The 14,754-nt window shown below is 35.2% G+C and overlaps 1 protein-coding gene across 1 annotated transcript in view; it reads left to right on the top strand.

Moving 5' to 3' along the window:
• ALMS1 (ALMS1 centrosome and basal body associated protein) overlaps positions 1-14,754 on the top strand; it is a 215,885-nt gene that overhangs the window by 15,122 nt on the left and 186,009 nt on the right. Inside the window, exons 2-3 of the mRNA XM_054593521.1 lie at positions 398-523; positions 13,684-13,879. Coding sequence (XP_054449496.1) covers positions 398-523; positions 13,684-13,879 — 322 coding nt within the window. The remainder of the gene's footprint in view (positions 1-397; positions 524-13,683; positions 13,880-14,754) is intronic.

The raw sequence follows: 14,754 nt of genomic DNA, 5'->3' as shown, positions 1-14,754 counted from the left end.
GGTCTGCCAGCTGCCTCCTTTCCACCTGCCCTCTCCACACTGGCAGCCTACCTCCGTCCCCCCTATCAGTCTGAATGAATGATTCTTATTTAGCTCCTTGGTTGTTGGACTTCCATACAGTTTGATTTTCCAGCAGTTCTGGGTTTTTTTCATTTTTTAATTATTTGTTGTCCTCCTTTTGGTTGTGCGAGGAGGTAAAGTGCATCTACCTATGCCTCAGTCTTGGCCGGAAGTCCTATGTGTTTCCTTATTTTTAAGTGAAGGTAATAATTTGAACTGTGGTGGTGATGTTGAAATGTCATTTTATATATATGAGAAAGTGTTTTGTAAACTGAGAAATACAGTCTAAATGTTAAATTTTGTTAGTACTCTATTTAAATCTGTTTTTAATTTTCAGGTTGTTCCACTGACCAGTCATGTATGGCAACAGTCATTATATCAAGACAAGAATAGAACACCTATTTCTGAATCTAATGTGGTTTCTTTGGAAGAAACAGCTCAGTGGGGTTCTGGCGATGATCTGGTATGTCTTATGTAACTGGCAAACCACCTTTCCTTTAGTAAGCAGCATGAAAAATTATTACATAGCTATGAATAATGGAAAAAGATGAATTACTTTAATATTCCATTTCTCTAATAGATCTTTGGAAATCTTAACTATAAAACAGCAGTTCACTTTGTGTGTGTGTATCTGTGTGCGCACATGCATGCGCATGTATGTGTCTGTCTGTCTGTCTGAGGACTCCTTTACTTTCTTCAACAGTTTTTTTAAAGGCTTTGTTTATATGGGCTATCTATATTGATATTCAGCTTACTAGAAATTAAAACATTTAAAAAATGTTTGTTTAAAAATACCAAACCCATTATATGTTACATAATGTATTTTAAAGTGAAAAATGACGATTTTCCAAAGCAAAACAAAATTATTTTGAAGAGTGACATTGTTTTACATTTTTGCGTATCTCTTTAGTGTTTGGCTTAATAGAAGACAGTTGGTCTATTAGAAAAATAGAACCAGTAGGAGACATATATATTCTCTCATTCTCTCCCCCTCTCTCTCTCTCTCTCTCTCTCTCTCAAAATCATGATTATGGAGGCTGAGAATTCCCAATATCTGTGATCTGGTGAGTCAGGAGAGCTGTGAGTGTAATTACAGTCTGAGGCTGAAGGCCTGAGGACTAGGCCAGTTGATGGTTTTTTCTTTCTGAGTCCCAAGTCCAAAGGCAGGGGAAGACCAGTGTCCCAACTCAAAGTCCATTAGGCAGAGAGAACGAATTCTCTTTCTCAGTTTTTTGTTCTGTTCAGGCCTTTAATGGATCAGATGAGTCTTGCCCACATTGGGAATGGTAATCTGCCTTACTCAGTCTATAGATCCCTCTGATGTTCATCTTATCCAGACACACCCTCACAGACACACTCCCTAAAATGTTTAGCCAAATATCTGGACACCCTGTGGCCCAGTAAAGTTGACAAATAAAATTAACCATCATAACTAGATTCTCATGTATGCCTCTACATGTGGTCCTTTGGGATATATTGTTTCCATTGAAATATGTAAAGAAAATCTGGCCTTGCAAAGAGATGTACTTAGAAAAGGCAGGCTCACATAGATTCTCTAAAAGGATGTTGGTGACCCCCACAAAGCCTCAGGCCATACTTTGGGAACCATTGATTTAGAACATAGTCATAAACTTAGAAGAAATGGAAAAATTATGAGCAGACAGGAAAAAGCTCATATTTATATTTTTAGAGAAAAAATAAAGCCTTACTCATAATGGTTAAATATTTAAAGTTGATTATTTAACAATGTTATAAGAAAGTGTCATAAACTGTTTTCTAGAGTGATTACCATTTTACATACTCCACAATGTATGAGAATTCTAGTTGCTTTGCATTCTTGTGAGCTCTTGATATTGTCAGTGTTTTACATTTTAGCCATTCTGGTGCATTATGGTGTCTGTGTGTGTGTCTGTGTGTGTGTGTACGCCCGTGTGTGTGTGCTTTAAGTCTTACCTGAGAATATGTCTGTTGATTTTCGAGAGAGAGGAAGGGGCGGGGAGGGTAGAGAGAGAAAGAAAGAAACCTCCATGTGAGAGAGAACCATCAATTGGTTGCTTCCTGTACACACCCCAACCTGGGGTAAAACCTGCAACCTAGGCATGTGCCCTGACCAGGAATCAAACCCAGAACCTTTTGATGTACAGATGCTTCTTCAACCACCTGAACCACCCTGCCAGGGCTTGTTGAGGTTTTAATATACATTTTCCTAATGACTAATAATATTGTACATCTTTTCTGTGCTTATTTGCCATACATGTTTCTTTAGTGAAGTATCTAAGTCTCTTCCCCATATTCTTTTGGCCAGTTCCATTTGTTGAGTTTTGAGAGTTCTTTATATATTCTAAATGTAAGCCCTTTATTAAATATGTGTTTTGCAAATATTTCTTCCCAGTGTGTGGTTTTTCTTTACATTTTCCTATCTTTGAAAGAGCAGAAGTTTTAATTTTGTTGGAGTTGGTTTATTGATTTTCGTTTTTTATGGTTTATACTTCTTATGTCCTATCTGAGAAATTTTTGGCCTAATTCTAGGTCACACAGATTGTCTTTTTTTTTTTTTTTTTTTTTTTTTTTTTGGTTAGAACAGGGTTTCTCAACCTTGCCCCATTTGACATTTTAGGCCACATAATTTTTTCTTGTATGAGCTGCCCTGTGTATTGTAAGATGTTTAACAGAATCCTGAGGGATGCTCTGTCCTGCACTGTCTTCCCAATCACCACTGATGAAATAAATTGTACCAGACATGATTTACCTGTCAAGAGAAGGGGGTGGTACTTACCTCTAGTAGAGAATGCCCCGAGCCCTTCTCTGAAATAGCTTTTATTGAGAAAGATGTGCATAGGGGTATACAGTATACATGCATGCAAAGCTTATCAACCTACTTCAGAGGGCTATAGATAACAACAAAAGGAACACATAGATCAGCCTTGGGTTAGGGTCTGTGAGACATACAGACACACCAGATGTTCAGTAAGGCGTGGTCCAAGGACTCAGGAATTATTTCCTCCAGCCTTGATGTCAGGTACCTGGTTTTTCGTTATCAGGGCAGTACTAAGCAGAGCAAGCTTCAGTAAATATAATGCATTCTTTAGTCCAGATCTCCCCCTGGGACCCTTGGTGCTAGTATCAGGTCATGTCTGCCTCCCAGCATTCCTGGCTTTCCTATTGAGGCTTACAGGCAGGGCCTAGGTTGTGCAGGGGCTACTGTTCCCGATACCACAAAAAGTGGTCCCCAACAGCATCTTTAGTCTTTTCCCACTAGATACCAGTAATACTCCCCATGTTTGACCGTATATGTGTGGGTCTGTTTCTGGACTCTCTATTTTGCTGATTTATTTGTCCCTCCTCATCTCAATACTACACTCTTAATTATTGGACCATCTTGAAATCAGATAGTATGAGTTCTCCCACTTCTTTCTTCTTTTTAAAAATAGTTTTGTTTATGCTAGATTCTTTGAATTTCTATATACATTTCAGAGTCAGATTATCAATTACTATTTCAAAGGTCTGCTGGAATTTTGATTAACATGGAGTCTGTATATTTGCAGAGAATTGACATCTTAATACTGAGTTCTCTAATCCACAAACACAGCAGTTCTTTCAGTTTTATCTTCAGTTCTTTCAGGTCTTTAATTTCTTCATCAGTATTTTGTTGTCTTCAGTGTACCAGACTTAACACACATTTTGTTAGACATACTGGTGTTTTAAAAAATTTCAATTTCCTATTGTTCATCACAAGTATATACAAATTTAATTGACTTTTTATGTTGACCTTGTATCCTATGACCTTGCTAATCTTATTTATTAGTTCTAGTACTAGCCTTTCTATAGATTCTTTAGGACTTTCTATGTAGACAATCATAACAACTATATTTTTTTCCTTTTTAACATACAGACTACTGTTGAACAACATGGGTTTGAACTGTGTGGATCTTATTATACACAGAGTTTTTTCCTAAGTACCTGCAGTGTTTTCAGTCTGTGGTTGGGAGTCTGGATGGGAAGGGCTGACTGTATGCATTCATCTATGCCATATATGTAAGGACTGGAGCATTGGTGGATTTTGGTATCTACGGGAGTTATGGGACCAATCCCCTGTGGATACTGAGGACAGTTAAATTCTGGGGGAGTCAAAAGTCAGAAGATTTTCAATTGCACAGAGGGGTTGGCACCCCTAACCCCAGTGTTGTCCAAGGGTCAATTGTATATGCCCTATATCACTGGCTACTATCTACTTGTTCTTCTACTTGATCTATTGATACTTTTGTTATCTGACCTCAACTCTGAACGCAAGTGTTACCAACAATGTTTATGTAGCTGAATACAGTGAACACTTTTCTATCTTCATCTTAGGTGCATGCAATGAGTAGCATTTGACACTGTTAACCATTGCATAACTTCTTAAAAATCATTTCTTGCCTCTCCTGGTTTCCTTCCTACTCCTCTGGCTATTTATTCTGTTTTAGTTTTCTTTGCTGCTTCATGTTTCCTGTTAAACCTTGAAATCAAAGGTTGCAAGCTGTGGACCTGAATATGGCCCAAATATAATTTGCAGGAACAATTTTTTTAAGTGTATTTTATTGATTATGTGATTACAGTTGTCCCATGTTTTTTCTCCCCTTCATTCCCCTCTGCCCTGTACCCTCCTTCCCACCAGCATTCCCACCCCTTTAGTTCGTATCCGTGGGTCGTACATATAAGTTCTTTGGTTTCTCCATTTCCTACAATATTCTTAACGTCCCCCTGTCAATTTTGTACCTATCATTTATGCTTCTTATTCCCTCTTTTCCCCCATTCTCTCCTCTCTCCCTCTCCGCTGGTAACCTTCCATGTGATCTCCATTTCTGTGATTTTGTTCCTGCTCTAGTTGTTTGCTTAGTTTTTGTTTTTAGGTTTAGTTGTTGATAGGTGTTGTTATTTTACTGTTCATAGTTTTGTTGTTCTTTTTCTTAGATAAGTCTCTTTAACATTTCGTATAATAAGGGCTTGGTGATGATGAACTCTTGAACTTTACCTTATATGGGAAGTACTTTATCTGCCCTTCCATTCTAAATGATAGCCTCGCCGGATAGAGTAATCTTGGATGTAGGTCCTTGCTTTTCATGACTTCGAATACTTCTTGCCAGCCCCTTCTTGCCTGCAAGGTTTCTTTGGAGAAATCAGCTGAGAGTCTTATGGGAACTCCTTTGTAGGAATTGTCTCCTTTTCTCTTGCTGCTTTTCAGATTCTCTCCATTTCTTTAATTTGGGTAATGTAATTATGATGTACCTTGACCTGTGCTTCCTTGGGTCCAACTTCTTTGGGACTCTCTGAGTTTCCTGGACTTCTTGGAAATCTCTTTCCTTTGCCAGATTAGGGAAGTTCTTCATTTTTTTTTTCAAATAAGTTTTCAATTTTGCTCTTCCTCTTCTCCTTCTGGCACCCTTGAGATTTGGATGTTGGAACATTTTAAAGTAGTCCCAGAGGTTCTTAAGCCTCTCCTCATTTTTTTGATTTCTTGTTTCTTCATTCCGTTCTGGTTGAATGTTTATTTCTTCCTTCTGCTCCAATTCATTGATTTGAGTCCCGGCTTCCTTCCCTTCACTATTGGTTTTCTGTACATTTTTCTTTATTTCACTTTACGTAGTGTTCACATTTTCCCTCTATTTTGCGACAATACTCAACCAATTCAGTGAGCATCCAGGTTACCAGTGTTTTGAACTATGTATCTGATAGGTTGGATATCTGTTCAGCTTAGTTCTGTTTTTGGAGTTTTGATCTGTTGTTTCATTTGGGCCGGATTTCTTTGTCTCAGTGCACCTGTTATGTTGTAAGGGGTGGAGGCTTCGGTATTCACCAGGATGGGGCAAACCACTACTGCATCGTGGCCCTGTATGTCGAGGAGGGGTCAGAGAGGGACAGTGCTTCTTGCTCAGCTCTTGTCTGGCTTTCAGTCACTTCCCCCACTACCCACAAGCAAATTCAGTCCCTCTGGTGCTGATTCCAGGGCAGGTGGGATTTTGTACATTCTAGGACCCTGTGGGTCTCTCCAGTGAACTCTCCCACACAGCTGGGAGTTTCTCCTGCTGCTGCAACCCCCACAGTTTTTACAGCCAGAGGTTTTGAGGCTTTATTTCCCTGTGCTGAAACCTTGGGTTGCATGGTCTGTCCCACTCCCTAGTTGTTCTTCCTGGTTTATCTGCATGCATACGTGGGGCCTCCCAGTCTGCCAGCTACCACCGTGCCGTGTCCTCTCAGCTCCAGCTGCCCGTCTCTGCCCCTCCTACCAGTCTGGATGAATGTTTCTTCTTGGTTGTTGGATTTCCAAACAGTTCAATTATCTGGCAGTTCTGGTTATTTTTTGTTTTTAAATTTGTTGTCCTTCTTTTGGTTGTGCGAGGAGGCAAAGTGTATCTACCTATGCCTCCATCTTGGCCAGAAGTCCTGCAGAAACAATTTTTTCTTAGCACAATGTTGTCAAGTTTTTGAAGTAGAACACTTTAAAGTATGAATGCAGTGCTTAGCTGGCCATAAATCCCATCACTCTCTAATTCCAGGCAGATTTACTCATTTCTATTTACCTCTCTCTCCCAGAATACATTTTTTTGACTTCTTGAAATGTTAGAATCCAGTGGTTCTCATCTGGATCTAGTGCTTTACACTTAAAAATCTTAAATTTATATCTCCAGCCTATGCTTCTCCTTCAGAATTTGTATTTATCAACTGCTTTTATGCCCTCCCTGCTCACATATGTCAGAATATTTAGAGATTTGAGGGCCTTTCTATATTGATTTAAAAGGTATTATACAAGGAATGATTGTGTGATAGAAACATAGCAACAAAATATGCAGAAAAGGAATGTTGAACAGAGATTTAAATAATTATTTTTTGATGGAAAATTATGAAGTATGCTTGTCTGGCAAGAGGAATGATTTGTAGAGAGGGAAAGTGGGAGAATAACATATAGGAAGGAAATCACCAAAAAAAAAAAAAAAAAAAAATCAGAGTGAGAAGAGAATGTCTTTAATAGGTAGAGAGACATTTTTTTAAACCACAAGATGAAAATCTGGATACATAATGGGTTTGTAGATATGATGGTAGGAAGATTAGGAAGTTTGATCTTCTGCTGTTTACTTAATGCAGTATGAAATGCAGTCATCAGTTGAATTTAAGGGAAGATGGGCCATGGCTGGATAGTTCAGTTGGTTTGAGTGTCATCCCGATACCCCAAGGTTGTGGATTCTATCCGCAGTCAAGGCACATACAATAATCAACCAATGAATGCATAAATAAGTGGAACCACAATCAATGTTTCTCTTGCTCCCTAACATATATAGACTTCTAAAAAATTTCAAAAGAAAATGAGAGAAAGTTCAATAATTCTGAGAAGAAATACATAGTCATTTCAGTAAGTCAACTCCCAGGTAAATACAGTAGGATTTTTTAGGCAATGCTGAGTGCCCTGTGGTTTAATGTCATCAATTTAAAGGAAGAACCTATCTGGGTATGTGTTTTCATCAGCAATGTGCTGCTGCTTGAATTCAGGTAAGGAGAAGATTCAACCAGAACTAAGCTTTTGTCAGGCAAGTGGGATGGTGGGTGAAAAGGGCAAGAAAGTTAAAAATGTTTGCAAGGAGATAATTATAAGGATGACTATAAACTCTCAGGATGGTAAAAAAGGAAATATAAGTAAGAAAGGTATTATGAAAAATGTAAATGTGGTAGGGTGGTTGTCTTCTTGAGATTAAAGAATTATTGCAGTTAAGGACCTGGAGTAAAGTAAGTCATCTGTGGACCACACAGGATGGGCAGGAGAACAAATAGAAACATCTCTTATTAGTGGTGAATAATAAACTGGGACCAGGCTCAAACCCTGGTCAAAGGGGCTAAGAGTTCAGTCAGGGACTGAGATTTTGTTGTAGTGAGAATCAAAAAATTAGTAGAACTCCCCTGCTTTAAAACCCTTTTTGACCTACTATTCCTTATAGAATGGAGTGTTCTCAAAAGAAAAAAATTAAAATAATGAGTATCATTTCTTTTATTTTCAAGTATTACAAGTTTAAAAAACATGTTCTTAATAATTATTTGATGCTATAGATTTTACTAATTTATCCAGTATAGAAAGAATTGAGATATTTTGGACTGTCAAGTTTACACTTTCAGAATCCCACAAACCATGAGTAATATTAGTATTTTAGAGTATTTCTCTCCATTTTTTTCCTCTGTATATATTTGTATAACTGGTATTAGGTAGTGGGTACTTATTTAAAAAAAAACTTACTGAAAAAGCATTTGGTTAGTATATTTTAAGTACTGAAAATAGCTCTTCAAAGATGAATCTTGTTTGAAAATGTCTGTAAAAATTTTTCTAGTTGTGGTACATCTTATTTTTATGGGTTCTGGGTCATTTGGAAATGAAAAAAATCTTTATTCCCTTACAACACATTTATGTTAGTCAAGAAAGAAGACTCCAGTAACAGAATACAAAATAATGAAAATCAGTACGTTATGTATATAGGTTATCATAAATATAGTGCCATCTTCCCATCTTTTTATTTAAATAAATAAATGTAAAATCAAATGAATTCATTATTTAACCAAAAATTTTAGATAAAGAAAAACTACAAATAGAGGAAACATGGTAAAGAGAAGAACAAATAACTAAGTTAGAAAATATAATAAAATAAAATTGTTAAATCAAAGATAGAAAAAATTGATATATTTCTAGTAAATCCAGTTAGGAGGACAAAAAGGCTTAGTGAGATTGACTTAATACAAACCTGATAAAGCTAATAGAGATGGACTAGTACTACTAGGGAGGAAATGGAGAAAGTTATAGTACCAGCCATCAAAAAAGTTTCTGGACTGAATAGATTAACTGGTGAAATCTTTATATTTTTAAGGAAAATTGAATTTCCATGTATAAAATAAATATGGAACGAAGTTATGGAACAAGGTTAGACTACAAAGCAGGCATTCTAAAACACTGATTAGCTATAACCTTATTATGACTATATTTGATGGAAAATGTTAAAAACTGTGCTAGAAAATATAATTAAGAGTCTAATACAGCACTGTTACCAAGTAAGAAATGTGAAGATGTTGCAATATAAAGAAATTTATTGTTATACTTTACCAGATTTAATTGAAAAGAAGAAATGAAAGAGATGTTACCACTGATAGCATAGGAATACGAAGGATCGTAAAAGACTGCTAAACACAGTTAAAGCTAATAAATTGTGATAACCTAGAAGAAACAGGTGTTTTTCTAAAAACATAATCAGCCAAGACTGGGTCAATGTGATATAGAAAACCTGAACAGGCTGAACACTAGAAAAGAGATTGAATCAGTAATCAAAACCTTCCAACAAACAGAAGTCAAGGACCAGATGGCTTCCCAGTGAATTCTACCAAACCTTCTTAATACTAGTTCTTCTCAAACTCTTCCAAAAAAACAGAAGAGGAGGGAACTCCTCCAAACTCATTTTATGAGGCCAGCAGTACCCTGATACCAAAACCAGGCAAGGATGCCACAAGAAGAGAAAATTATAGGCAATATCTCTGATGAACAGAGTTGCAAAAATCCTCAACAAAATGTTAACAAACTGAATTAAACAATATACCAAAAGGATCAGACAACATGATCAAGTGAGATACATGATCAAGTGGGATTTATTCCATGAATGCAAGGATATTTCAGCATTCACAGATTAGTCATTGTGACATACCACATTAATAAGATGAAGGGTAAAAATCATATGATCATTTCAATATATGCAGAAAAAAGCATTTGACAGTATTCATCATTTATTTATGATAAATATTGAACAAAGTGGGTGTAGAGAGAATGTACCTCAACAGAATAAAGGCCCAAATCATATATCTGAAATATATGACAGGCCCACAGCTAACTTCATACTCAGTGGTGAAAAGATGAAAGCTTTTCCACCAAGATCAGGGATGCCCACTGACAAGGTGCCCAGTCTTGCCACTTTTTCAACATAGTTGGAAGTCCTACCAGAAAATTCGGCAAGCAGAAGAAATAAGAGGCAACCAGGTCAAAAAGGAAGAAATAAAGCCATCTCTGTTTGCAGATGATATATTATATATAGAACGCTCTAAAATGTCTACCAGAAAGAACCATTATAACTAATAAATGTATTCAGTAAAGTTGCAGGTATAAAAATTAGTACACAAAAATCAGTTATATTTCTATATGCTAATGTACTATCAGAAAAAGAATTAAGAGGAGAATCCCAATTATAACTTTATCAAAAAGAATAAAATATCTAGGAATAAATTTAACCAAGGAGGTAAAAGATATGTACACTGAAAACTCTTAAGACATTGATGAAAGAAGTTGAAGAAGACACAAAGGAAAGATACTCTATGTTCATCAGTTGGAAGAATTTATACTGTTAAAATGTTCCTAATACCAAAAGCAATCTACAGATTTATGGTAATCTCTATCAAAATTCCAACGACTTTTTTTCCCCTCAGAATTGAACCAAAAAGTCCCCAAATTTGTATGGAACCACAAAAGACCTAGTATAGCAAAAGCAATCTTGAAAAAGAACAAAAGTGGAGGCATCACACTCTTTAATTTTAAACTATTGGGTTGGCCAAAAAGTTCGTGTTTTTTTTCTGTAAAATAAAATACACATTTTTCATTTTCACCAATAACTTTATCGATTTGGATATTTTGAATTTGTAGGCTCTTTCCTGCGTGGTATAACGTTGATTGTTCTCAATTAATGTCTCAATTTGATGGCTACCAGCTTCAACTGGTCTACCCAACTGGAGCATCATCCAGCGAGAAACCTTTAGCACAAAACTTCGCAATCCACTTTTGACACCTTAGATCAGTTACAGCACCTTCTGCATTCACTGAACAAATCTTTTTTATTTATTTGTTTTTGTGTGTTCAGTTGTGTTTTTACCTTTCTTGAAATAATAAAGCGTAAGAAAATGTTGCTTATTTTCTTCTATCTTCAATATCAAAATGGCTATACAAAAATTCACCCGTTTTCATAAGTTTTTTTTTTTAATGCAAGCTGATATGACAGCTGTCACAATACATTCTAACAAAATTGTTTCAAATGAAGTTAAAGACAAGGAAGTGCTGATAGAAGCACCTTACCAAAAAAAAAAAAAAAAAAAAAGAATTTCTGGCCAACCCATATATTACAAAGTTATAGTAATCTAACTGGTATGGTACTGGCATAAAAACAGCCTTATGGATTAATGGGACAGAATAAAGAGCTCAGAAGTAAACCCATTTGTATATGGTCAGTTATTTTACAACAAAGGAACTAAGAATATGCAATGGGGAAATGATAGTCTCTTTAATACATGTTGTTGGGAAAACTGGACTGCCACAGTCCAAAGAATGAAACTGGACCATTATCTTACACCATACACAAAAATTAACTCAGAAAGGATTAAAGGCTTAAACATAATACCTGAAACTCCTAGAAGAAAACATAGGCAGTAAGCTTTCTGACATAGACAGTGGTTATGAATTTTTTAATCTGATGTCAAAAGCAAAAGCAGCAAAACCAAAAACAAATGGGACTACATTAAATGAAAAGGCTTCTATACAGCAATGGAAATCATCAGCAAAGTGAACAGGCAACCTACTGAATTGGAGAAAATATTTGCAAATCATATATCTGAAAACGGGTTAATATCCAAAATATATAAGTAACTTACACAACTCAATAGCAAAAACCAAGCAATTAAAAAATGGGCAGAAGATCTGAATAGACTTTTTTCCAAAGAAGAGATACAAATGGCCAACAGGTAAATGAGAAGATGCACAATATCCTTCATTAATTATCAGGGAAATGCAAATTAAAACCATAATAAGATAGGATTTCACAGCTGTTAGAATGACTGTTATCAAAAAGAAAAGAAATAAGTGTTGGTAAGGATGTGGAGAAAAGGAATTGCACTGTTGGTGGGAATATAAATTTATACAGTTACTATGGAAAACAATATGGAGGTTCTTCAAAAAATTAAAAATACAACTATGCAGCAATTCCTCTTCTGGGTATTTACCCGTAGAAAATTAAAGCACTAACTCAAAAAAGAATTATGAACCCCCACGTTCACTGCAGTATTGTTTATAATAGCTAAGATATGGAAACATTCTAAGTGTCCATCAGTGGATGAATGAATAAAGAAAATGTGGTATATACAAACAATGGAATGTTATTCCACCATAAAAAAATGAAATCTTGCCATTAGGGACAACATGGATGGACATTACGGGTATTATGCCAAGTGAAATAAGTGGGAGAGGGAAAGACAAATAATGCATAATCTCACTTATATGTGAAATCTAAAACAAAACAAAAAGCTAAGCCTTCGATACAGAACAGATTGATGATTACAGGGTGGGAAAAATGAACCGTTTTCATTTTGGTGTTTTTTTTTTTTTAATTATTAGTGTAAGTTAAATTTTTAAATGCTGATTAATGAATCCTAGTATGACTGTTGCATGACAGAACATGTTAAAGACTGCTGGCAAATATGGTTGAAAGTCTGTCACTGCCAAATAAGAAATGCAAAGGTATTTATATAACAAGAGTTATTGCTTATACTTTATCAGATTTAATTGGAAAAAAGGAAGCTGTAATGTAGTTTGATCAAATTCACTGCTCACTCCTAATCAAATTAATTCAATATGAAAATAAGATTGCTTTCATAGCCTCATATAAAGAATAATCTTAATTAACCAATACCAAATTAATAAGAAAAATAACCTTATAAAACTGGTTATCATTAGTATGTAATTCAACTTCAGTTTAACATTGCTACGTAGCATGGCCTGTGGATTGGTGCCAGTGCATGAATTTATTGTTACTTTTCAAGAGATTAGTACAAGAATTGAGATGAAATGTTTAGAAACTTTAAGAGCATTTTGACAGAGTAATCTTACGTTTTTTTAGAACTAGAAATGAAACACTTGGGCTTGTGTTTTGTATTTTGGGCTTAAATTTCATTTTTCTAGTTATTTTTTCCTAGTTTTTAAAGTAGTTTATGTATTGCTTTTATTTACTTAGTGCTTATTTTTATTAGTATTTTAATAAGATGTCTTCCTGTGATGAATTAGAAGTAGGAAAAACTGATCCTTCTCATAGTTATTTTTAGAAGCATTACTGTGAATCATGCCACTAATGTACGAGTATAAACATTTAAAAGAAACAACTATCACTCTCCATGGATGATATGATACTATTATTGAGAGGAGTGAAAAGTCCACTAGAAACTTGTATAACTAAGAAAAGTTCAGTAAAGTGGTTGCATTTAGAGAATATTGTAGTTTAGGTTTGGAATTCTTTTTCAGTATTATTATAATAAAATTGTAAGATTTCATTGTGTAGAACCGTATTTACTGTTTCATTGATGAGAACTAACTGTTCAAGGATCACTGGCAGATTCAAATTGTGCAGAGATTGGTAGGAGGTATAAAATATAGTTAATATTGTGAAAAACAGAAAGAATAACTTTACTTTTTATAAACTTTGATGAGAATGTTATCAAATAGGAAACTGTGTGAGTGGATATTTTAATCTGAATGTTAATATGTATGTTAATTCAGTTAATAACTTAGACTATTTTCTTTCAAAATTATTGTTTTAGAGAACAGAATCTTGGCATTTTCTTCCTCAAGAAATCGACTCTTCCCACACTTCGGATACAACCCAAACCAGGTTTAAAGTGAGAGAGGAAGGGACAGAAATGACAGACTTCCCCTCTGTGGAGGAAGGTATATTGACCCAATCAGAAAATCAAGTAAAGGAACCCAACAGAGATCTCTTTTGTTCTCCATTGCTAGGTAATGCCTCTTTTTTTAAAAAACTAGTAATAATACCTCTATAAAATCCTTATTTTTGGAGGACTTCAAGTCCTGCATTTAAATCCTTTCTTTTTTTTTTTTAATTTATTCTTTAATGTATTTTTTCCATTATCATTTATCCCCCTTATACCACACCCCCACCCTTTCCCCGCAATCAACACACTGTTGTCTGTGTCCATGAAATCCTTTCTTGATTTGAGGAGCTCTGTAGCACACTACTCAAAGATATTAGGCTTATTTTTGGATTTCCACATAGGCCGACTGGTGTAGTTAATGTTAAATGTGCAGTTGACTCTCATTTTACAATACTCTTGCTCACAGAAGGCAGAAAATTGATAACTTCCTCTCTGGTGGGTATGCCTCCTCAGTCCTGAATTTGTGGAATTTTTTCTTGGGCTAAACCATGTATTATCCATTGACTACTCAGTAAATACAAACAAAAAAACAAATGTTCACACTTACCTTACTAGATTCTTAGAATTGATTACAGCAAATGTCATTTGCAGTTTTCAGACCTAAAAATTGAAATTAAAGAGGTTAAATGACTTGTCTGAGGTAGATCTTAACTGCTTTCCTTTTCTGTATATGGAACTGATTTATTAGCTCTTTACAAAAGGTAATCTTTAAGTTCCTTTCAAATCATCAAAGTAGGAGAATAGAATAAATTGTACTGTACTACTTTGGATCATATGAGTGTTTTGTTGGATATATATGAGAGCTAAACCAATATAGTGATTTAAATTTTTTCATGCCTAAATCATAGTTCAGACAAATATTATTTTGTTATTCAGTTGTTTTTTTTCCAAAAACTGAAAAAATACAACCACCAGATGTTTTGGAATTAGCTTTTGTGA

This window comes from Pteronotus mesoamericanus, unplaced genomic scaffold, assembly GCF_021234165.1.
Source record: "Pteronotus mesoamericanus isolate MK-2021 breed Mesoamerican mustached bat unplaced genomic scaffold, CSHL_Meso_final scaffold_45, whole genome shotgun sequence".
Taxonomy (NCBI): domain Eukaryota; kingdom Metazoa; phylum Chordata; class Mammalia; order Chiroptera; family Mormoopidae; genus Pteronotus; species Pteronotus mesoamericanus.
This window is presented reverse-complemented; position numbering and strand designations above follow the sequence as displayed.